Raw genomic sequence first — 23,866 nt, forward strand, 5'->3', positions numbered from 1 at the left:
CCAGAGGGATCTGGAAGTCTGGGCTTGGGAGCTGCGTACAACGTCATATGCTCAACGTGACATAAGAGTGAAGGCTGTGACATCACCTGGAAAATACTGACGGACACCTTGAGGAACCAGAGGGGCCACGTGGGCTCTCCTAGCCTCAGTTCCCCTGACCAGACCCGCCCCCAGTCTGGCTGTTTACTCTCCCTTGAGCCGAGGACGTGGAGGAGGGGCTGGGGACTGGAAGGCTTCCCGGAGCGCGGAGCGGGGCCGCAGCCTCCCGCCGCCACACGGGCCGCCGCCTGGGCCGGTCCGCTGCCCCGTGGCCTCTTGCGTGCCCACCTCCCTGACCGCAGCTGCCCGGCCTCCAACCCGAAGGATAAGAAAGCTTCATTGAGCCGGCCAGGAGGGGACGGGAGGGACGGGGGGAGGGGGAGGGGGAGCAACAGCGGCCAGCTAGCTCCACCAGGGAGGGAGGACCTAGAGGAGGGACCTGGCCTGGGAGGAATTCAGGGAGAAGGCGGAATGTGGGAGGGCTCAAGGGGACGTGGGAGGGACTAAAGGAGAGGGGGAAGGGGGGGTCCTGTCTCCCCTGGCCGAGCACTTTTTTTTGGAAGTCCTAGGACTGATCTTCAGGACCAGGACTCTTCTCCCAGCGTCTAGGGCCCCTGCTCAGCCAAAGGTAGGGGAGTCACGCTGCCGGCGCGAGGAAGGATGGTGGAGGGACCAGGGCAAAGGGGTGAGGTGGGATAGAGTCGAGGGGAAGCCAACTAACTGAAGGTTCTATTGTCAAAGGAGAGTGAGACAAGAAGATTATAGAGAGGAGGCAGATATTGGCGGAAGGGGGGAGCTGCTGCATGGTTTTCCAAATAGGGCAACTGTAAGTCCCCTAAGGCTAGGGACTCCTCTGTGAGGCCCAACCCCTGGACCCCCAAGCCAAAATGTTCCCAGAACAAAGCTGTCCTGTTGGGTTGTTTGAGTCTGGGGAAGCATGTTCCCCCTCACCCCTACCCTGCTGTAGAGGAGCTGTTCTCAGCCCCAGAAGAGGGAAGGCCTTCACTGAGAAGTTGAATGGTGCCCCAGCCCTCCGGTTGCCCGGTGACAGCAGTGGAGATGTTGGCAGGAGGCTTGGACAAGCCCCAATCCCCCCCACCTCAGCACCCAGCTTGAGGCCTGGCCCTCCTGGGCCCCTTCACCCTGTAGGACACGTGAGAGCCTGTGTGCCTGGTAGGGCATGCAGTGGTCTTTCCATGTACTCCAGTCTCTGCGTCTCTCTGCCTCAGAATCTGCCCAGATAGAACTCTGGGCTTGCCCTCCATTCATGGGACCCTAGATCTGAGGGTCTCCTAAGTCCCCCTTGCCTGCTCCTCACCACAATCTGTAGCTGTCTGTCCTCTGTCTGAGTGGATGAATGGGGTCATCTGAGTCCCTCTGGCCTCTGCTTCTTGGCTCCTCTGTCCCTCTCCTCTTCACCTGTTGCCTGTCTCTGTCAGCCACTCCCCAACTCTGTGTGCTTGGCTCTCTCCCCATCACCTCTGTCCATCTTCAACACTCTCTCTCTCTCTCTCTCTCTCTCTCTCTCTCAGTCTTACTCTCTTGCTGTCTCTCTTTTCATTCCCATAATTTCCCTTCCTCTCACATCCTGTCTGTCTGGGTCTTCCTCTTTGTGTCTCTTGCTCAGTCTCTCTTTATCTCACTATTCTTATCTCTTGGTCTCTAATCATTGTCTTTTGATCTCTGGGTCTCTATATTGAGAGTGCAAGTAGTGAAGATGATAATTGTAGAGCTAGGGAAGGTCATTGTTACACATTAATAACTAATAGTGAGAATTTAACTCTACAAAAGGGAGGGGCAGCTTTATCACTCTCCCTTTCCTCTCCTCCCTCCTCCTCCTCCCCCTCTCCCCCCTCTCTCTTCTTCTTCTTTATTTCTCTCTCCCTCTCCCCAATCTGAATCTCTCAGTCTGCACCTCCTTAACTGTGTTTCAGGCCCTATTTAGTGTGTGTTTCTCTCTCACTGCCTTAGTCCCTGCCTTTCTTTCCGCCTGTCTCTCTGTCTCTGGTCTTACTAAGTATCTCTTTTCCTTTCATGATTTCTCTCTCAGAACTGGGCCAGGCTCAATCTCAGTTTCTCTCACACATACTCTCTCTGGGGCCACCCAGGCTTTCTCTGCCATGCGACCTGGCAGTGTCTGGTGGTGGAGCCCATGGAGGCTGCTGCTGTGCCTGCTGTGCAGCTCATGCCTGGGATCGCCATCCCCATCCACGGCCCCTGAGAAGAGGGCTGGGAGCCAGGGGCTGCGGTTCCGGCTGGCTGGCTTCCCCAGGAAGCCCTTCGAGGGCCGAGTAGAGATACAGCGAGCTGGTGAATGGGGCACCATCTGTGATGACGACTTCACGCTACAGGCAGCCCATGTCCTCTGCCGGGAGCTGGGCTTCACAGAAGCTACAGGCTGGACGCACAGCGCCAAATATGGCCCTGGAACAGGTGAGCACTGCTCCAGGTGTAGCCTAGGTAGTGCCTAAGTGCAGGGAGAGAGAATATCAAGATGGCAAAACCACAGGGACACAAACACTAAGAATAGCCAGTGTCAAGCAAACCCATGGGTGACAAACCAGCCAACATAGTCCCTTCTCAGAGTTGTGTGATTTTAGCTTAGTCAATGCCTTCTCTGAAGCCTCAGATGCCCCATGTGCACAAAAGACTAGATGATATCTAAGTTCCTTTCTGCTGAACAAAGTATGATTCTCCAAAGCCCTGCACTAGCACAGTGCTGATAAAGTGAACCCTGTACAGTTCACATACAGTTAGTTGCTCCCATGGGAAACTGAAAATAGGTAAATGATGTCTGATGACCCAAAGCCAGACTGGATCACAGATACTGCAGCTGACAAAGTCACATTATAGGCCAGAGCTGAAACCAACAAGCTGGAACTGACTAGGGCAAGTATGAATGTGGGTAGTAGAAGCTTAGGAGCAATTCCAACTGAGGGCTGGGGGTGCTTGCACTAGATGAGCCCACAATGGGATTGACAGACAGAAGCTGGTGCAGTCTGCAGCTGATATCCCAATTCCCACTGGCTAGACCACTTCTGGAATAAAGTGTCTCTTGTACGTGTCACATTTTTAAAAAGATGGTAGAAAATAGAAATATTTTCAGAGGAGAGCTGCCCAGATGTAAAAGATTTGAAGTTTCAAGGAGTAGCTGAAGAAACCAGGGCGTTTTGATATGCAAAGAAAAAAGACCTGGATAACAAACTACATGAAGTTGTCTTTAAACATGAGGACAGTCATGTGGCTGATGGATTTTTTGGGTGGCATCAAAAGACTGAATCAAGCCTGGTAGGGGAAAGTCATAAAGACTCACAGGACTTTGTAATGGTTCTAACAGCCTGGTGAGGCATGAGGTAGGTGCCCCAGCAGAAGCTGGGGAAGCCCTGTTAGGATATGCATCAGGGATCTCTGCACCAGTAGCTGAGAAAGACAACCCTTGAGGGCCCATCCAATTTTGAAAGGAAGTCCGTGACACTTCATTAAGGTCCAGACAGAGAGAACAAGGGGTAATGTGAAAGTACAGTGAGGACAGACACATGGGAGTCTCACAAATGACTCAAACTCCTAAGTCCCCATTGGCTGTGTAGTCTTAGGCAAGTTACTTAACTTCTCTAAACCTCTGTTTCTTTATATAAAATGGTGATAATATGTTCTGGTAGCTCTGTTCTAAGAACGATCACACATGTACACCCCAGGGCAGAGTGCCTTGCACACAATAGGTACTTGGTTAATTGTAGTTACTTATCATTGAGTGGGTAAGAACTGAGAAGAATTTCAATGTTGACTCTTGGATTTTTATTCATCATACAAAGTTCCCAAGTATCCCCAGATCATCATCAACCCTATGCCTCCTTTCCTATTCCCTCCAGGGTCCCCTGTCCGTTCCCCACCCATTATCTTACCAGAAAAAAGGGATCATAGCCAAGTGTGAGGAAAATGGGATCATCCTGGCCAAATGTGAGGCCTCCGCACTCACCCTCCCCATCTCCCCCATCACTCCCCCCATCCTACCTCTCCAAGCCTCTCTGTCCATTCATCTCTCCCTCCATAGGCCACATCTGGCTGGACAACCTGAACTGTCGTGGGACTGAGCAGAGTGTGACTGAATGTGCCTCCAGGGGCTGGGGGAACAGTGACTGTACCCACGATGAGGATGCTGGGGTCATTTGCAAGGACCAGCGCCTCCCTGGCTTCTCTGACTCCAATGTCATCGAGGTCTGCAGTTCACACACACACACACACACACACACACACACACACACTCACACTGGCCATCCAGGATGGCCAAACAGAAAGGGCTGTGGGGTGTTAAATATGGTCAGAAGAAATAATAGAAGGTAGGGGATTCCATATGTCCCATGGGATAATTTGGGCTGGTAGGAAGCTGGGGGCTGGGGTGGGTGGGGGCAAATGGTAGAGCTCCTAGATGCTATAAAGTCCAGATTTGTTTCAGCGTTAATAAACCTGGCAGGAACCTCTCCAACTTTATCCCTGGTCCACAGAACACCCTGTTTTATCTTGGAACATCTCCATTCTTAGTTTCCCCCCTCCTTCAGTGCCACTTCCTCTGTGGCAGACAGGTGCTCCTTCCTCAGCCTCTTCAGCACCCTTGGTCATGTCTCAGGGCACCTCACAGCGCATCCTTCCACTATTGTGGTTGTAGGAGAGTCAGCACCCCCACACCCTAGTCAGTACACCACCGACGCAGTATGACATCTCTCTCAGCCCTGTTTCAGCCCCTGCCCCCATTTGGGTCTGCAGGAAGCACAATCCATCGGGGTTCCTTAAGGGTGGCAGGACATGTGAAAGGTGCTACTAGGATTCCTTCCTCTGTTGTGGTCCATCCTCAGGTAGACCATCATCTGCAAGTGGAGGAAGTGCGACTTCGACCAGCAGTTGGGCGGGGCAGGAGACCCCTGCCAGTGACTGAAGGACTGGTCGAAGTCAGGCTTCCCGATGGCTGGTTGAAAGTGTGTGACAAAGGCTGGAGCGCCCACAACAGCCACGTGGTCTGCGGGATGCTGGGCTTCCCCAGCGAAAAGAGGGTCAACACGGCTTTCTACAGGTGAAGGGTTGTAGGCGATGGCAGAGCAGACTTCGGTGGAGGGGTGCCTCTTAAAGAATGGGGTTGAGAGATCTCTAAGAGGGTGCAGGCACGGGGCGGGGGGCGGAGCTCTGGAATAGTGGGGGAAAGGGGAGGCCGTTGCTAGGATGGGGAGGTGAGAAATAGTGTGGGACCTTGAAGGGCTACCCCAAGCCGGTCTGCAAGGGGACCAGTTAGCTTCCTGCTTTCTTGTGTCCGAAGCCGGGGCGGGGCGAGTGGCTACGGGAGGAGCGTCGGTGCGGTGACGCCAGCGTTTGGCAGGCGGAGTCCCTGCCCCGGGCGCGCACCCGACCTCGAGGCCGCGCCCAGCCGCCGCGGTCCCGCGAACCGTTAAGGTTACCGCGCCGGCGCGGCGGGGATCCCGGGTCTACATTAAGAGAAGGCGAGGACACGCCCTGCCGAAGCGGCGCCTGGTGTGTGCAGCGCAGGGCAAGGCGCGCTGAGCCTGAGGATTATGACCAGGCCTGTGTTGCCCGCGGGGCGGTGTGTCCCGCCCTAGGGCCAATCCCAAAGAGCCGGAGGGGGAGGGCGGCCCCTCCTGGGTCCAGGCCGCCCGCGGGACTCGTTTGTGAGTGCGCGGGCCCTTAGGCTTCCTCGGAATGTTTTCTAGAATATCCTTCGGCAGAGGCTTCGGGGGTTCTCTCCACCTGCCGGGGATTCCTGGTGTACGTACGAACCAGCTTCCAGAATAAGGGATCACACTGGTGACTGGCTCTTGTTTACACTAAAATCTCGCTTCCCTGGAGCATCTAGTTTAGTCATTTTGAGAAATTTGGAAATCTTTAGTCTCGCTATAATCCATTTTTGCAGTCTAAAAATGCTTATTTTCCTAGCATTTCCATATGTCAGTTTTGCAGAAAGACCTTTTGACATCTAGGTGACCTTCCACTGGGCACACTACTTCTGACGCGGTCTGACATACTCTGATCAGAAAAGGGAACAGCGGAAATGCTCAACTTAGATTAAAGCATGCCTAGATTTTTTTGCATTGCCTTACTGTTGGGGCAGCATCCCACTGTTCAGACTGGACTTGTAATCACCTGAAACCAATTCGAGTCTTTCCTTATCCTTGATTCTGATAGAGCAGCCTGTTTGAACCTAAATCTATGTTGAGTTTACTGGGTTTGCTGCATCATTTTAAAACCAGTATAAAAGCCATGATGATCCCATGAGAGTATCTTGAATTTTGACATTATTTTCCATGTGTCATCCCTCCCAGCCTCCTCTGGTAGACAGATATGATAGCTATGCCTTCTGATTTCATCAGATTGGCTGCTAAAATTGTTGAAATGTTTATGACTTTTCTTATGAAACTTTCCTCCAGGCCTTTAAATCATTAGTTGTAGAATATTTTTTCCACCCATTGGGAACAAACTGAACACTGCAATTATGTAGCCAACATTTCACTATCTTATCCTGTAATGAAATCATGGGATATTTTCTTAGTCTTTGCTAAAATCCAGATACACTGTGTTCATAGCCATTCTCTAGTAATCATTCAAAAAAAATCATGGTGGTTTGAGCTAATTTTTACTGAAAGCCTTGTAGGTCTCTAAGGATCACCATAATTTTTCCTCAATGTTCACAAACTTCCTATTTCATAACTTACTCTAGAATGTTACTTATCTGTAGGTTGAGGAATCCTTTTTCTTCTTTTTGAAAGTCAATACATTCTCCAACCTCCAGTCTTCCCTATACTTGCTTAGATTATCCTTGCCTTGCCTCTGAGACACATCTGAAAGTTCTTTCAGGCCCTGGTCAGTTGGCTCAGCAATAGAGCATAGGCCCTGCCTGTGGGTGTCCCCATTAAGATTCCCAGTCAGGGCTCACAGGAGAAGTGTCCATTTGGTTCTCCACCCCTCTCCCTTCTCTCTCTCTCTTTTCCTCCTGCAGCCATGACTCAAACAGTTTGAGTAAATTGCCCCAGGCACTGAGGATGGCTTCATGGCTTCTGCTTCAGGCACTGAAATAGTTCCGTTGGCAAGCAATGGAGCAATGGCCCCAGATGGGCAGAGCATTGTCTGTATCTAGCTTGCTGGGTGGATCCTGGTTGCGGCACATGTGGGAGTCTCTCTGCCTCCCTGCTTCTCACGAAAGAAAGAAAGAAGAGAAAGAAGAAAGAAAGAAAGAAAGAAAGAAAGAAAGAAAGAAAGAAAGAAAGAAAGAAAGAAAGAAAGAAAGAAAGAAAGAAAAAAGAAAAGAAAAGGAAAAGAAAGGAAAGAAAAAGAAAGAAAGAGGAAAGAGAGAGAGAGGAAGGAAGGAAGGGGAAGGGAAGGGAAGGAAAGGAAGGAAGGGAGGGAGGGAGGGAAGAAAGTTCTTTCAGCCTCAAGAATATACTTTATCTGGTCTAGAGACACAACTGTTTTAAAACATCTATGTGCTTTGCTCCTCTATTATCTATCTTGGAGCTGTATTTCTTTCTCTGTGTTTGTTCTTTATCTTTCCTAATCCAAACACCAGGTTCTGAAAGCTGAGTCTGATTTAAACAGCAGATATTTGAAGGGAAGAGGATAGCATCAACAAAGGTGTAGAGATTTGTTCATTCAATATTTATTTATTGAGTGCCTACTGTGTGTTAGGGACTAGCGATTCAAGAATGAACAAAACAGACAAAAAAAAATCCCTGATCTCATGGACTAAAGAAGAATTGGAAAATGAGTAAAATTACAAAATGTAAGAATGGCAAAGAGAGTAATCATTAAAAATAAAACAGGAGCCCTGGCCGGTTGGCTCAGTGGTAGAGCGTTGGCCTGGCGTGCAGGAGTCCCAGGTTCGATTCCCAGCCAGGGCACACAGGAGAAGCGCCCATCTGCTTCTCCATCCTTTCCCCTCTCCTTCCTCTATGTCTCTCTCTTCCCCTCCCGCAGCCAAGGCTCCACTGGAGCAAAGTTGACCCCGGCACTGAGGATGGCTCTATGGCCTCTGCCTCAGGTGCTAGAATGGCTCTGGTTGCAACAGAGCAAAGGCCCAGATGGGCAGAGCATTGCCCCCTGGTGGGCGTGCGGGGTGGATCCTGGTCAGGCACATCCGGGAGTCTGTCTGACTGCCTCCCCGTTTCCAACTTCAGAAAAATACAAAAAAAAAAATAATAATAAAATAAAATAAAACAGGGAAGATGTTAGGAAGTGGTAGTGGGATTGCAGTTTTAAACAGAGTGTTCATGGAGGCCTCTTTGAGAGGGCATCATTTGAAAAAAGATTTAAAGGAAATGAGGCACAAGCTATGCAGAAATCCAGACCAGCATTTTCAGGAACAGGGATCATAAATGAAAAAGTCCTGGGGAGTGTGTTGGGGGTGAGGACATTCTTGTCATGCTCTAGGAGGCCACAGGGGCTAGAGCTAAGTGAACAAGGAAGAAAATGGTAGATGTCATGTAGAAGAAGGTAGTGAAAAAATAGGGAACCATTTAGGGGACTTTCACTTTTACACTATGTGAGATAGATTTTGAGCAGAAGCGTGAAATCTTCCATTTTTAAAGATGTTTTTTCTGCTTTATTAAGAATAGACTAGGAGCCTGACTGGCAGTGGTGCTTGGATAGAGTGTCAACCTGGGATGCTGAGTCTCAGATTTGAACCTCCAAGGCTTGAACACAGGCTCATCTGGCTTGAGTGCAGGCTCACCAGCTTGAGTGTGGGGTCGCCAGCTTGAGCATGGGATCATAAATGTGACCCCATGTTTACTGGCTTGAGCCCGAAGGTCACTGACTTGAGCCAAAGGTTGCTGGCTTGAGCAAGAGGTCACTGGCTCAGCTGGAGTCCCCCAGTCAAGGCATGTATAAGAAAGCAATCAATGATCAACTAAGGTTCAACAACTACGAGTTGATACTAATCACTTCTCTCCTTCCTGTCTATCTGGCTTTCTATCTCTCTAAAAAAAAAAAAAAAATCGACTGTGAGGGATGTGGTAGAATCAAAGGCAGGAAGATGAGTTAGGAAGTTACTGCCTCCTCAAAGTCAAGTAAAGAAAATGAGCCAGTGAACATGGTTAAAAATTATCAAATTCTGTGTATAGTTGAAGGTGGAGCCAATACGATTTGCTGAGGGATTCAATGTGGTGTGAGAGAAGGAGAGAAATTAAAATCATTCCAAGGTTTTTGGCCTAAGCTAAGTATGGAGCTAGCCTCATTTGATAAGACAGTGGATAGAGCATGTTTTGTGTAAGGACATAGGGAAGGGGGTGGCAGGGTAGGGATGGTGGGGAGGGCATATATATAACTTATCAGATGTGTTAAATATGAGATTCTTTAAGATATTGAAATGGTAAGGCTATGTAGGCAATTGGGTATATGACTAGAGTTCAGGTGAATAAAAGTATTTAAAATCCTAAAATTGGCCCTGGCCAAGTAGCTCAATTGGAGCATTGTCCCGATACACCAGGGTTACGGGATTCATTCCCAGTCAGGGCACATATCAACCAATGGATGCACAACTAAATGGAACAGAAGATTGATAATTTTCCCTCCATCTCTCTTCTCTCTCTAAAGTCGGTAAATAAAAATTAAAATAAAATACTAAACTGGACAACATTACCAAGGGAGAGAGTGTTAAAAAAAAAAAAAAAAAGAGGTCCAAGGCCTCAATCTTGGGAAGTTTAAACATATGAAGTCAGGAAGATAAGGTGAAAGGCAAACAGTGAGGTGAGCAGAAAAAAACAAAACAATTGGATAAGTATAATGACCTTTGGAAGCCAGGTAAAGTGCTTCAAGGAAGGAAGAGTGACCAGCTGAGTCAGTGCTGCTGATGGGTCTAAAAACATAAGGACTGACAAGCAAACACCAAATTTAGTGATGTGAAAGTCATTGTTGATCCCAACAGAGATGATGATGAACAGGATACATTTGGTAAGACAGTTGACTACAGTAGAGAGTTTATAGTAGAAGAGCTGAATGAATAATATAAGGCCAGAAAAATAGAACACCTTTTATGCCAGATTGCAGAGTTTGGCTTTATCTTATGGAAAAATTAAAAATAAAATGGGACAGTGATAAAAATAAGGCCAGTGAGATATTTTTGGAGTATATACGTCTTTATAAAAAAAAATCAAAAGCTCAATAAACATAAGGCCAGTGGTTCTTAAAGTTTACCTGATGAGTTGGCAGAGGAGTGAATTGGATGATGAGGTTCTAGGTGCAAAAAGACAAGTTAGGAGTTTTTATAAAAATGAAGCTTATTCGGAGGGTGACAACAAGCAGGGAGGGGAATGGACAGATGTAGGATGACTGATAGAATATAAAAAATAAGAGCAGAGATACCTAAAATGATTCTGAAGCTGCTCGAAAAAAGATTGGTGTCATCAGCATTGTCTAGGCTTCAAGTTAATATAAAATAGCTTTAGCCTGACCAGGCGGTGGCACAGTGGATAGAGCGTTGGACTGGGATGCAGAGGAGCCAGGTTCAAAACCCCGAGGTTGCTGGTTTGAGCACAGGCTCATCTAGCTTGAGTGTTGGCTCACCAACTTGAGTATGGGATCGCTAGCTTGAGCATGGGATTATTGACATGACCCCATGGTCACTGGCTTGAGCCCAAAGGTTGTTGGCTTAAAGCCCAAGGTCACTGTCTTGAACCCAAGGTCGCTGGCTTTAGCAATGGGTCACTAGCTCTGCTGGAGCCCCTCAGTCAAGGCACATATGAGAAAGCAATCAATGAACAACTAAGGAGCTGCAGCGAAGAATGATGCTTCTCATTTCTCTCCCTTCCTGTCTGTCTGTCCCTGTCCCTCTCTCTGTCTCTCTGTCACCAAAAATATAGATAGATAGATAGATAGATAGATAGAGCTATAGTTAGATAGATATAGATATATATTTGTAAAATAGCTTTGGAAGTGGGCCATCCTTGAGAAGCTTGAGTTTCAGGAATTGTTCCTAGGCATGCACAGAAAGGTAATTTTCAGAGATCAGGAATATTTGTGTGTGTATTGGACTCTCTTACTGAGTCTGGGATGAAAGCTGGAGAATGAGATATACTAAGTATGGAGGTAATTCTTTTTTTTTTTTTTTACAGGGACAGAGAGAGAGTCAGAGAGAGAGAGACAGGGACAGACAGACAGGAACGGAGAGATGAGAAACATCAATCATTAGTTTTTTGTTGCGCGTTGCAACACCTTAGTTGTTCATTGATTGGTTTCTCATATGTGCCTTGACCGCGGGCCTTCAGCAGACTGAGTACCCCTTGCTTGAGCCAGGGTCCAAGCTGATGAGCTTTTGCTCAAACCAGATGAGCCCGCGCTCAAGCTGGTGACCTCGAACCTGGGTCCTTCCGCACCCCAGTCTGACGCTCTATCCACTGCGCCACCACCTGGTCAGGCCGGAGGTAATTCTTAGTAGAGAAAAAGATTATTGGACTCCTGGGAGATGCTGATATAGATCTTCTTTCACAGGTAAAGCCAGACAAGAGGCATTCTCATAGGTAATACAATTATAAAAGGCAAGATATTTATAAACAACTTTGCCTTTCTCAAGAAAAGAAGATGTGCTTGACCAGGTGGTGGCGCAGTGGATAGAGCATCGGACTGGGATGAGGAAGACCCAGGTTCAAGACCCCGAGGTTGCCAGTTTGAGCACGGGCTCATCTGGTTTGAGCAAAAATTCACCAGCTTGGACCCAAGGTTGCTGGCTCAAGCAAGGGGTTGCTCGGTCTGCTGAAGGCCCACGGTCAAGGCGCATATGAGAAAGCAATCAATGAACAACTAAGGTGTCGCAATGCGCAACGAAAAACTAATGATTGATGCTTTTCATCTCTTCGTTCCTGTCTGTCTGTCCCTGTCTATCCCTCACTCTGACTCTCTCTCTGTCTCTGTAAAAAAATATATATATATTAATTTTAAAAAAAGAAAAGAAGATGTATCTGCTAGGTTTTAGTAGAAGTCGGTGAGATTTGAGGAATGGGACAAACAGAATATGATGTATCTATCATTTTAAAACTTGATTTGGTAATTCTGCCCTAAAACACATGAACATTATAGAATTTTAGAAGAGGAAAAGAATGTACAGATTATTAAACTATTTACCTACTGCCCTTTCACAGGCAAAGAAATTGACCTTCTAGGAGCTTAAATGGAAAGCACTGTGCAAGGTTCTGAAAGCACAGAGGTAGCAAGAGTTAATTAGGCACGAGATCATAGACGATGTTATAGGCTATGTTAAGGATTTGGGTCTTTGTGGTAAACGTAATGGGAAAGCACTAAATTGTCTAAATGAGGAGAGCTATAAGAGGACATGGTAAGGTTGTGGCTCCAACAGATCACTTTGACCATCTCTGAGAATGGTTTGCCAAAGAGCAAGAGTGGATGGATTAGAGAGGTATTTAGGAAGCAAAATTGACAAGACTTGGTTATGGGTTGACTTTAGGAACCAAAGAAGAGAGAAGTACTAAGGTTGACTCCTAGTTTCTGGAGTGGATTTTGCTGAAAGAAATTTTTTTTTTTAATTTTTTAGACCTACATTACATTTTATATAACTTTAAGCTACCTAAGTAGAAACATCGAGAAGACAATGGATTATACAAGGTTATGTGTCAATGAGAACATACAGAGAGGGTATGGAACGAGAAAATAATGCCTTAGAGTAGTGATTTTCAACCAGTATGCCACAAAATATTTTAAAACACGCAATACCTGACTATTTAGTCAGGGGCACTGACCCCTTTTCCCTTAGATTGTCAAATAAAAAATTACAACAGCCAACACAGCAATACCCATCAGATGTGAACAAATCAAAATTATACTTTTTTTTTTTGTCAGATAGGCAAAAAACAAAACACATCTTTTGGTGTGCAACAGAATTTTAGTAATTAATTTATATGTGCCATGAGATTAAAAAAAAAAAAAAGGTTGAAAATCACCTTAAAGCTCCAAAAATTTAAGTGATTAGATAGAGGAGGAGCCTGCAAAAAAGGCCAAGGAAAAGCAACTGGAATTAAGAGAATTAGGAATCTAACCAGGCTAGTGGTGCTCTGACAGCTAAGGAGTCAGAGTGTCCCATGCTGCCAAGAGTTCAATAAGATGAAGGAGACAAGGTCTACTAGAATTATTATTGCAGAGTGATGGATGGGGAAAACCAGAAAGAAGAGGTTAAGGAATGAGTGGGAAGAGAGAATATATTGATGGTGTTGACAACTCATGATAAATTTTTCTTTGAAGAGGAAGAGAGATGTAGGATAGAGGGTGTGTGTGTGTGTGTGTGTGTGTGTGTGTGTGTGTGTGCGTGCGCAGGAGAGAGCTGGACATGTTTAAAAGGATTCAGTTGAGAAGGAGAGGTTGTGTGCAACTTCTCAACTGAAAAGGAGAGAAAGAATTTAGAAACATTTGGGGGGAGCCACCATAGAGAAGAGAGATAGTTGGAATGAGAAGAGGATGTGTGTGTAGGTAGATTTTTTATTTGATGGTTGAAAAAACAAATAATATGAGAGAACAAGCACACTTGTGAATAAAGAAATGTAAATCGGCCCTGGCCGGTTGGCTCAGTGGTAGAGCGTCAGCCTGGTGTGTGGAAGTCCCGGGTTCGATTCCTGGCCAGGGCACACAGGAGAGGCACCCATCTGCTTCTCCACCCCTCCCCCTCTCCTTCCTCTCTGTCTCTCTCTTCCCCTCCCGCAGCCGAGGCTCCATTGGAGCAAAAGATGGCCCCTGGCGCTGGGGATGGCTCCTTGGCCTCTGCCCCAGGCTCTGGTCGCGACAGAGCGACGCCCCAGATGGGCAGAGCATCGCCCCCTGGTGGGCGTGCCGGGTGGATCCCGGTCTGGCGCATGCGGGAGTCTGACTGCCTCCCCGTTTCCAGCTTCAGAAAAATACCCCCCCAAAAAAACAATGAAATGTAAATCAAGACAAATATCAGTACTGGTCCTACATAAGTGCCAGGTCACTAATAATACCTAAATTCTACCTTAAAATATTTATAATTATGTATGCCATATAATATATACCAGGCATCCCCAAACTACCGCCCGCGGGTCGCATGCGGCCCCCGCCGCATTTCCAGAAGGGGCACCTCTTTCATTGGTGGTCAGTGAGAGGAGCACTGTATGTGGTGGCCCTCCAACAGTCTGAGGGACAGTGAACTGGCCCCCTGTGTAAAAAGTTTGGGGACCCCCATACTGTAAAAAATCTTATAAGGTTCTTAAGTACCTGGGGAAGAGGTGCAGTAGTACCCCTTTATTCATGATTTTGCTTTGATTTTCAGTTTCAGTTACCTGCTGTCAACCATGTTCCAAAAATATTAAATAAAAATTTCAGAAATAAATAGTTCATAAGTTCTAAATTGTTTGTCATATTGAGTAGTGTGATGAAATCTCATGCCATCCACTCTGTCCCACAAGGGACACAAATCATCCCTCTCTCCAGCATAACCACAGTATGTGTACCTCCTGCCTGTGAGTCTCTTAGTAGCCATCTAAGTTATCACATCCACTGTTGCAGTATCACAGGACTTGTGTTCAAGTTACCCTTTCTTTAATAATGCTGCAAAGCCATTTACATAATTTGTATTATAGTATATTGTTATAACTGTTCTATTTTATTAATAGTTATTATTCTTAACCTCTTACTGTTCCTAATTTAGAAATTAAACTTTATCACAGATATATATGTGTAGGAAAAAACAAGGTATATACATAGAGTATGGTACTACCCATAGTTTCAGCCATGCACTGGGGATCTTGGAATGAATCATCCATGGATAAGGGAAAACTATTGTACTTCTAAATTTCTAGATACTACATATTTCTGAGTACGACTCTGGAGATCAAGATGATCTCTCTGGGTTACTGGCAGAAGGAAGTGCCAAGTATATTTTATTTTAGACATGTCTGAGAAAAAGATATTTGGAGAAAAGGTTTCATACTATACTTACATGATGAAAGGCTCTAAACTCTTAGTAATGTCTCAGGAAAGGGACTTGAGAGCTACTGTAGACTTTTGGCTAGCAATGTTGGATATATTGAAAGTTTTGGCATAAAGACTAACTAAGTACATCCTCAGAAAGAAGCCAGGGAAGGAAATACTCAAAAGCTTCAACCCTGCTTAGGAGCTATATATTAAATCTTAGTGCCTCTGCACATCTTATAATATATCCAAATATGCGTTCTCAAGAGAAACAGCAGAAGATGTTCAAAGAAATGATAACAGGGAATTTTAAAATTTATAAGAACACCCAGGCCAAGTAGTTCAGTTAGTTGGAGCATCGTCCCAGTACACCAGGGTTGTGGGTTTGATCCCTAGTGAAGGCACAGACAGGAGTCAACCAATGAGTGCATAAATGGGTAGAGCAACAAATCGATGTTTCCCTCTCTCTCCCATCCTCTCTGAAACTCAATAATTTTTTTTTTTTTTTTTCAGAGAGAGGGGACAGATAGGGATAGACAGACAGGAAGGGAGCGAGACAAGCATCAATTCTTTGTTGCAGCACCTTAGCTGTTCATTCATTGCTTTCTCTCTTTTTTTTTTTTTTTTTTTTTTTTGTATTTTTCTGAAGCTGGAAACGGGGAGAGACAGTCAGACAGACTCCCGCATGCGCCAGATCGGGATCCACCCGGCATGCCCACCAGGGGCGACGCTCTGCCCCTGGGGGGAGGGTCGCTCTGTTGCGACCAGAGCCACTCCAGCGCCTGGGGCAGAGGCCAAGGAGCCATCCCCAGCCCAGCGCCCGGGCCCTCTTTTGCTCCAATGGAGCCTCGCTGCGGGAGGGGAAGAGAGAGACAGAGAGGAAGGAGAGGGGAAGGGGTGGAGAAGCAGATGGGCGCTTCTCCTGTGTGCCCTGGCCGGGAATTGAACCCAGGGACTTCTGCACGCCAGGCCGACGCTCTACCACTGAGCCAACCAGCCAGGGCCCAATAAATATTTTTTAAAAGATTTTGTTTATTGATTTGAGAGAAAGGGGAGAGAGAAGGGTGGGGGGTAGGAGCAGGAAGCATTAGTTCATAGTAGTTGCTTCTTGTATGCGCCTTGACCAGGCAAGCCTGGGGTTTCAAACCAGTGACCTCAGCATTCCAGGTCAACACTTTATCCACTGCACCATCACAGGTCAGGCAATAAATAATTTTTTAAAGATATTAACGGCAGGAGGTTGGGACATATGGAAGAGAAAGGAATGCAATCTCTTTAAAAATATATAAATAAATAAAATGTATAAGAACAAACAAACAGGGCTTGCATTTATTCACACATAGTTGAACAGGACAAACAAGCAGCAAAATTACAGTCTTTGAAATCAAAGGGAGAATGAATGGAAAAACAGATCTAGATTCCAGACATCAAACTTAAGACAATCCTTAAAGAATAAAATAGGTCAAATATTTAGGCCAATTAAAAACACATTTCCCTGAGAATAGTTTGGAGATGAGCTCAGTTTGTGAGTGACTAAAGCATATGAGATTTAACTTGGACAGAAAAGGTGCTGTCGTCCTAAGCAGCCTGGCTTAGTATTCCCCTGTCAAATCAAGTTGATGTCCTTAGATATTCCTACCTTGGGCCTGGTTCACTAGCCTCAGGCCTGGACATGCCAGAAGCTAGAAGCATGCAAGAGTAAAAAGACAGTCTGCTTCCGTAGACATGACCAGGCCAGTTTTCTCCTCACCTGGTCAGTCTGGCAAACCTAACAATCCTAACACCCTTCTACTTGCATTCTTTCTCTTAGCCCTCCCTTTAGGTTTAGATCAGTTTTAATATTGACCCAAGAGTCCTATCCCCCATCTACCTTAGCCTAATTTCTGTGGATCCTGGTATAGGGGCCCTATCAGTCCTGAATCCATGTCCTTCACTGCTATTCACCACCTGGTCGTGTGCTTAGGAGGCCAAACAGCTGTGGAGGGTGGAGCCTTGAAAGTATCTGATGTTATTATAACATCCTGCCACCAGGAACCCTGCACTAGCCTTTTCCACTTGGTTCTAGATTGATCCTGACTCTGCTATTGTCTTATCCTCACAGAAAGTTGAGGAAGCGAGCGGCCAAAGCCTCGGCCCGACGCCCCAAGCCCCTTGGAAGGTAATGGGGCAAGAGCCCTGGGACCTCCTGCACACCGTGTGGCCCCAGGAGGTGGATGGATGGAAGGCAGCCTATCCATGTCCATCCCAAAACCCAAGCTAATGAATTAAGGATATAACGAAAATGGCCATTCCAGGGGGTGGTGGGGAGGGGAGGCAGGCATGTGAATGGGCGAGCTTTCATCTTAGGGAGCACAAGGAGGAATGATGTAGGAATGGCTGAGAAAAGGCCACCTAATCTTTATATTTCCCCCAAATAGCTTGGACTCCAGCCTGAGCCACCTGCATGCTTCCTACCCTTCCCCCAGTTTTCACCTCCCTTCATTCACCCACATTCCCATTCTCCTGCCTTAACTTTCCTCTTAGCTTCTCCCCACCCCCACCTGGACTGACATAACGAGATTTCTCATCACTGTTGCTGAATCCAGAGAACAGCATGAGATCCTAAAATACAGTTCAGTGGTATGCAGCAGTCAGTGTACATGGCACATTGGGCCACCTTCACTTGACCCCTTTCCACACTCTGCATAAGGGATCCTTCCCAGAAACAGAAAAAAATCACCCTCTGCCTTTCCTGGGCCATGTAACCACTACTTCCAGTAACTTCTTTCTCCTTTTTTCAGACCAATCACCAAACATAAAGTCAAACCCAAACCCCGAGTGGGCTGGGGGCCAATCAAGAGGTAACTAAAGTTCAGGCTGGGTGGACAGGAGAGGGAGCCCCTGGTGCTGAGGCCCGGGATTGGTCTGGAAGGGGTCCAATAGAGCCCTTCACCAAGAGGTGGAGGAGCACCAGGAGCCGTTACAGGCCACCTTCCAGATTCACTGAAATGTAAAGTAAGGCTTGCCCTTATGTTGGTCTCTGGGGAATTATGCTTTTCATGGGATTTTTGCAACTCTCTATAGGAGTTCACGCACTGACTACCTTGGTTTCACATGCCCATTTATCTTCCCCTGATAAGTTCTAGTAGAAACACTGGCACTTTTGTCCTTCAGACACCTTGCTTGCCTCTCTCCTAAGAAGTTGTTTTTCTGAAGGATCAGTGTTCCCATTTTACCTTTATTTGATTAATTTTTTAAATAAGTGCTACTGGCTTGACTGGTGGTAGCACAGTGGATAGAGCGTCAACCTGGGATGTTGAAGTCCCAGATTTGAAACCCCGAGGTCGCCAGCTTGAGCACAGGCTCACCAGCTTGAACACAGGATCATCGACATGATCCCATGGTAGCTGGCTTAATCCCAAAGGTCACTGGCTTGAAGCTCAAGGTCGCTGGCTTGAGCCCAAGGTTGCTGGCTTGAGCAAGGGGTCACTGGCTCAGCTGGAGCCCCCTGGTCAAGGCAGGTATGAGAAGCAATCAGTGAACAATTCAAGTGCCACAACTACGAGTTGATGCTTCTTATCTCTCTCCCTTCTTGCCTCTCTCTCTCTCTCTCTCTTTGCTAAAATAAATAAATAAAAATAAGTGCTACGGTAAGACCCAGTGTCCCCTCTGAAAACTTTACCAGAGATGGGATCCTCTCTGGCCCCACTGGTACAATTAGGCTCCCAGTTCCATAAATTTCCTCCTTGGTTTCTTCTAAGAGAACACAAGGAAGCGGATAATTTCCAACCTTTCCAACCTCTGATTACATCTTACTAGGCTTCCAAAGGCCATTTGCACACGTAAAGTCTCCCTGATAACTTCTTCAGCAGTGTCTGACGTATAGAGAATTCATCCCTTTCTGTTGTCCCCTCCTCTCTTCAGTGCATTCTGAAATCACCCACTCATCTCCTAGCTTATCACCCACTTATTCTCTAGCTCCTCCCTCTGGTGGCTTTAAAGGACCATGAAATTTGGGTGTGTTCTTGTAGTCCCTTTTAGCTTAGGGTCATCTTTGCCCGACATGGCCATACTCTAGCCTTCCCTGACCCCCACATTAAAATGCACGTTGCCATTTTTACTTTGTTAGCTGTGGGGTAAGGGGAGGCGGGAGTTCAGAAGACAGATGTCTTTTTTCTGTGATGGCCTTTCTGACTTTTATTTTCAGCCAAACAGGACTTTGGAGAGTACCTGATCTCTTTGAGCTTCAGAATCCGCTTATCCTGAGCTTCCAAAGGTATTCTGTCAAGTGTCGAGGCTTCCTTTGTCTGCTGTGTTTATAAACGTTTCCTCGTTTCTGTGTCCTTCTAGCCAATGTCTTCAGTCGTCATGTTCCTTCCTTCCTCTGACATCAAAGTGATGAGGCACATTACTGCAATAATTCACTGTCAGTCCAGCTTCACAGGCCCACTCTACCAATACTAGGCCTCAGCTGGTTCCTTTCCCCTCTGGGCTCGGTCCACTGTCCTGGGAAGAATACCCTACTCTAGCACGTCTCGCTATTATCTCTCATTCCATTGGGGTAACAAATCCCCTCATTCTCTCAAGCATCTCTCTGCAGTGATTCTAAATTTTAACATCTCTAGTTTGGCCCCATTTTCCTTATCAGGTGGCCATGGAACATTCTTTCTGTTATGTTTAAATTGCAGAAGCACAGACTGCCTCATTAAAGGCTACAGCTCTGCTCAGATCTTGGGATTCTTTAGCATTGTTGTTCATATTCACACTCCTTCTCTGGCCCTGTGGTCCCTCTCACTTTTGTGTCTTGCATTTATACATCACCATCCCTACGTATGCCAGCCCCAGTCTTTCATGTGTCCACCACCTGGTCTGTTCTTCCTGTAACAGCCTGTCATACTCTAACCTGGAAGTCCCTCTGGCTTCTAAGGCACCATTTAGACCCAAGACTTACTCATTTGCATCCTGACTTATTCAGTTATTTCAGTGTGAGCACGGTAGAGGATCTGCCCACTCTGGCTGTTCAGGATTCCTCCTCATGTCGGCCGCCCCCTGCCCACCTCTTCCCACTGGACAGTCCTAGCTTCCTGTTCTCTTTGCACAGCAGCTTCAGCCTTGGCCTCCATCAGGTCCTCCAAATGAAACCATTTGGAACAAGGTTTCTGTCAGGCAAGTCGAGACCAACCACCTTTCCATGGGGTTCTTCTACTGCAGAAGGTCCTCAAAGACCCAGCAGTCTGGGTAACTTAGGCTCCTTCGGCCTGGAAACTCACCATTTCCCTTGTCTCTGGAGGGCAGCATAGCAGAGAAAAGGAGAAGAAGGATAAAGTGGTCGTGGAGAGCTAGGTCATGATGGAGGCATGGAATGGGAGGAGAGTTGTGAGCGGAGGCAGCAGCATTGTTTCACCCTACTGCTCCCAACTCCTGTCCCTCCAGGCTGCTGGCCCAGCGGCAGCAACACTCCTTTGGTCTGCATGGGGTGGCGTGCGTGGGTACGGAGGCCCACCTCTCCCTCTGCTCCTTCGAGTTCTATCGTGCCAATGACACCACCAGGTGCCCTGGGGGTGCCCCTGCGGTGGTGAGCTGTGTGCCAGGTCCTCTCTACGCAGCATCCAGTGTCCAGAAGAAGCAACAGTCGAAACCTCAGGGGGAGGTGTGTGAGGTAGTGACTATGACCTTGCCCACCCCAGGTGGAGAACTCCCTAGCCTGACCACTCCTAAGCACAGCCCTAACCTTTAAGGACAGAGAGGAACCTTCCAGTGGGTGGGCCACAGACCTGAGACCCCACTCCTATCCCTTCTACCATTCATCTCCAGGTCTGCTCAACCCTCCCTGTTCTGATATTCCCATTCACTGCCACTTGGCTGTCTCTCTCTCCTCTATAGGCCCGAGTGCGTCTGAAGGGTGGAGCCCACCCTGGAGAGGGCCGGGTGGAAGTTCTGAAGGCTGGAACATGGGGTACCGTCTGTGACCGCAAGTGGGATCTACAGGCAGCCACGGTGGTGTGTCGGGAGCTGGGCTTCGGGAGTGCTCGAGAGGCTCTGAGTGGTGGCCGCATGGGACAGGGTGAGGGGGATGCAGATGGGAGGGATGGGGAAAGAAGAGGTACACACTCCTGGGGGAATATAATCCTTGGAAAGGAGACTCCTGGACAGACGACAAAGGTCCAGTTACAACCTCTGATCTTTGGCCTTTGACCCTAGGCATGGGTGCCATCCACATGAGTGAAGTTCGATGCTCTGGACAGGAACCCTCCCTCTGGAAGTGTCCCCACAAGAACATCACAGCTGAGGACTGTTCCCATGGCCAGGATGCTGGAGTCCGATGCAATCTGCCCTACACTGGCGTAGAGACCAGGGTCAGTCATACTTCCCACCTTGGTTCAGGGTCTTGTGTCCTATCCGGTCCTTGTCATGCTCTGAATGGGATGACCCCCAGACCACAACCCTAGGTCCCTGCAATCCTGCAGCTCCCACCTGAGACCACTGCTCGCTCTTTATGTGCCTCTGAATCCTCCTTTAACCAGCTGCCTACTATAGACTCCCACTGTCCCAACCTGTTTTCCCAGCTCTTCCATTCTGTCACTACAGATCCGACTCAGTGGGGGCCGCAGCAGACATGAAGGGCGAGTTGAGCTACAAATAGGGGGACCTGGGCCCCTTCGCTGGGGCCTCATCTGTGGGGATGACTGGGGGACACTAGAAGCCATGGTGGCCTGTAGGCAACTCGGACTGGGCTATGCCAACCATGGCCTGCAGGTGAGAGGAACCAAGGCTGTTGCCTCTGAAGCATGGTTGGGGCAGAGGACTGTGGAAATGAGTCCTTTGGCCCAGGAGGCTGGATGGTAGGGCCTCACAGAAACACTTACATGTGTCTCCAGGAGACCTGGTACTGGGACTCAGGGAATGTAACAGAGGTGGTGATGAGTGGAGTGCACTGCACAGGGACTGAGCTGTCCCTGGACCAGTGTGCTCATCACGGCACCCAAATCGCCTGCAAGAGGAAAGAAACCCGTTTCACTGCTGGAGTCATCTGCTCCGAGAGTGAGTGGAGAGGCCACCAGGGAAGGGAGGTTCTGGGCCACCCCTCTCGGAGAGAGGGCTATAATCTGGAGGGGTGCTCCTCTGTGGAAAACCACTCTCGACACATTCTACAGGGGAAGGGGTGAAAGCACCCCCACCTGTCCCCACCCTTCGGCAGTGACTTCTAACACTCCCCTTCCTTCCTGGGTACAGCCGCATCAGATCTGCTATTGCACGCAGCATTGGTGCAGGAGACCGCCTACATCGAGGACCGGCCCCTGCACATGCTGTACTGTGCTGCGGAGGAGAACTGCCTGGCCCACTCAGCACGCTCAGCCAACTGGCCTTATGGCCACCGCCGTCTACTCCGATTCTCCTCCCAGATTCACAACCTGGGACGAGCTGACTTCAGGCCCAAGGCTGGGCGCCACTCCTGGGTGTGGCATGAGTGTCATGGGTGAGAGTTACGGAGAAGTGCAAGGCTACTGGTTATAGGGTGAGCCTGCTGGAGGCAGGGAAGCAAACAAAGGTTCCCTTGTCTCTTGTCCCCACAGGCATTACCACAGTATGGACATCTTCACTCACTATGATATCCTGACCCCCAATGGCACCAAGGTGGCTGAAGGCCATAAAGCTAGTTTCTGTCTAGAAGACACCGAGTGTCAGGAGGGTGAGTTGGGGCCTAGAATGGACTACAATATCTCCATCACACAACCTTGCCTCACACTGACACATGTCACGCCAATCCCTCCAGATGTCTCCAAGAGGTATGAGTGTGCCAACTTTGGAGAACAGGGCATCACCGTGGGTTGCTGGGATCTCTACCGACATGACATTGACTGTCAGTGGATTGACATCACAGATGTGAAACCAGGAAACTACATTCTGCAGGTGCCTGGAGCCTGAGATTTCCAGCTGACAAGTGGGAGGAGTGTTTATTCAAGACACCTTTAAATTATATTGCCTTTCTCCCACTCACAGGTGGTCATCAACCCCAATTTTGAAGTAGCAGAAAGTGACTTTACCAACAATGCAATGAAATGTAACTGCAAATATGATGGACACCGCATCTGGGTGCACAACTGCCACATTGGTATTTGGTGGGAAGAGCAGCCCAGGAAGACTGGGGAATGGGAGGGAAAGGCCTTCATTCTCTTCTCCCCAAGTTGTTTCTGTCTTCCCACTCATCTCTGGACCTCCTAGCCTCTCCACTTCCACCCACCCTTCCCCACAATGGGTCTGTTTTCCTGCCCAAACCACCTATTCACCTTACAGGTGATGCCTTCAGTGAAGAGGCCAATAAGAGGTTTGAGCGCTACCCTGGCCAGACCAGCAATCAGATCATCTAAGGTGCCAATACCCACCTCCTCAAACCACCACTGGCCCCCAATGGCAGGGGTCTGAGGCTGCCATTACCTCAGGAGCTTACCAAGGAACCCCTGATTTCAGCAGGCCATCACACTGACCCAGCATGCACTATGGATGTGGAACTGTCAAGCAGAAGTTATCACCCTCCTTCCTAGGCCAGCTGTCAGGATCTGTGGCCAAGCATTGGGAATCCTGGCTCCCAGGCCCAGCACTGAGCTGAGCTTGCTGCAAAGAGCAGCACCTGAACAACAGACAGCAGCAGCTCATTTTCTTGAATACAGAGGTCAGGATGGTCAGCTCCAGTATATCCCCTCAGTTTGGGGGACTACAGCTTTACCTCTAGCATTTTATGGGGGGGAAATCAGTGCCCCCCTTTTTTTACTATAACGTGTTGCTAGGTATAATTTTATTTTATATAAAAAGTGTTTTTGTGATTCCTCAGAACCCAGGGATTGGTGCTGGTGGTTAGAGGAACCTGCCCCCCCACTGGTTCATTTAATCTTCTGTCCAGGTGTCCTCAGAGCCTAGGCCAGGAAAG

General features: G+C 47.9%; 1 protein-coding gene across 7 annotated transcripts; it reads left to right on the forward strand.

The window, feature by feature from the left end:
* Positions 1-534: 534 nt before the first annotated feature.
* LOXL3 (lysyl oxidase like 3) lies at positions 535-23,591 on the forward strand. 7 transcript variants are annotated; one of them, XM_066377899.1, is made up of 17 exons: positions 535-667; positions 2,148-2,472; positions 4,091-4,254; positions 4,890-5,104; positions 17,063-17,119; positions 17,742-17,801; positions 19,148-19,216; positions 20,374-20,599; positions 20,824-21,004; positions 21,142-21,296; positions 21,529-21,696; positions 21,819-21,981; positions 22,174-22,417; positions 22,515-22,630; positions 22,715-22,851; positions 22,942-23,053; positions 23,236-23,591. In XM_066377899.1, the coding sequence occupies exons 2-17, from the start codon at positions 2,160-2,162 to the stop codon at positions 23,307-23,309; spliced, it is 2,454 nt and encodes an 817-aa protein (XP_066233996.1). In that variant the 5' UTR covers positions 535-667; positions 2,148-2,159; the 3' UTR covers positions 23,310-23,591. The 7 variants fall into 7 exon arrangements, with proteins under 7 accessions (XP_066233996.1, XP_066233997.1, XP_066233999.1 ...); XM_066377900.1 differs by lacking the exon at positions 17,742-17,801 and having other exon boundaries at positions 556-2,472; XM_066377898.1 differs by lacking the exons at positions 535-667; positions 19,148-19,216 and having other exon boundaries at positions 2,145-2,472; positions 20,374-20,590.
* Positions 23,592-23,866: the final 275 nt, after the last annotated feature.

This window comes from Saccopteryx leptura, chromosome 3 (genome assembly GCF_036850995.1).
Source record: "Saccopteryx leptura isolate mSacLep1 chromosome 3, mSacLep1_pri_phased_curated, whole genome shotgun sequence".
Classification (NCBI taxonomy): domain Eukaryota; kingdom Metazoa; phylum Chordata; class Mammalia; order Chiroptera; family Emballonuridae; genus Saccopteryx; species Saccopteryx leptura.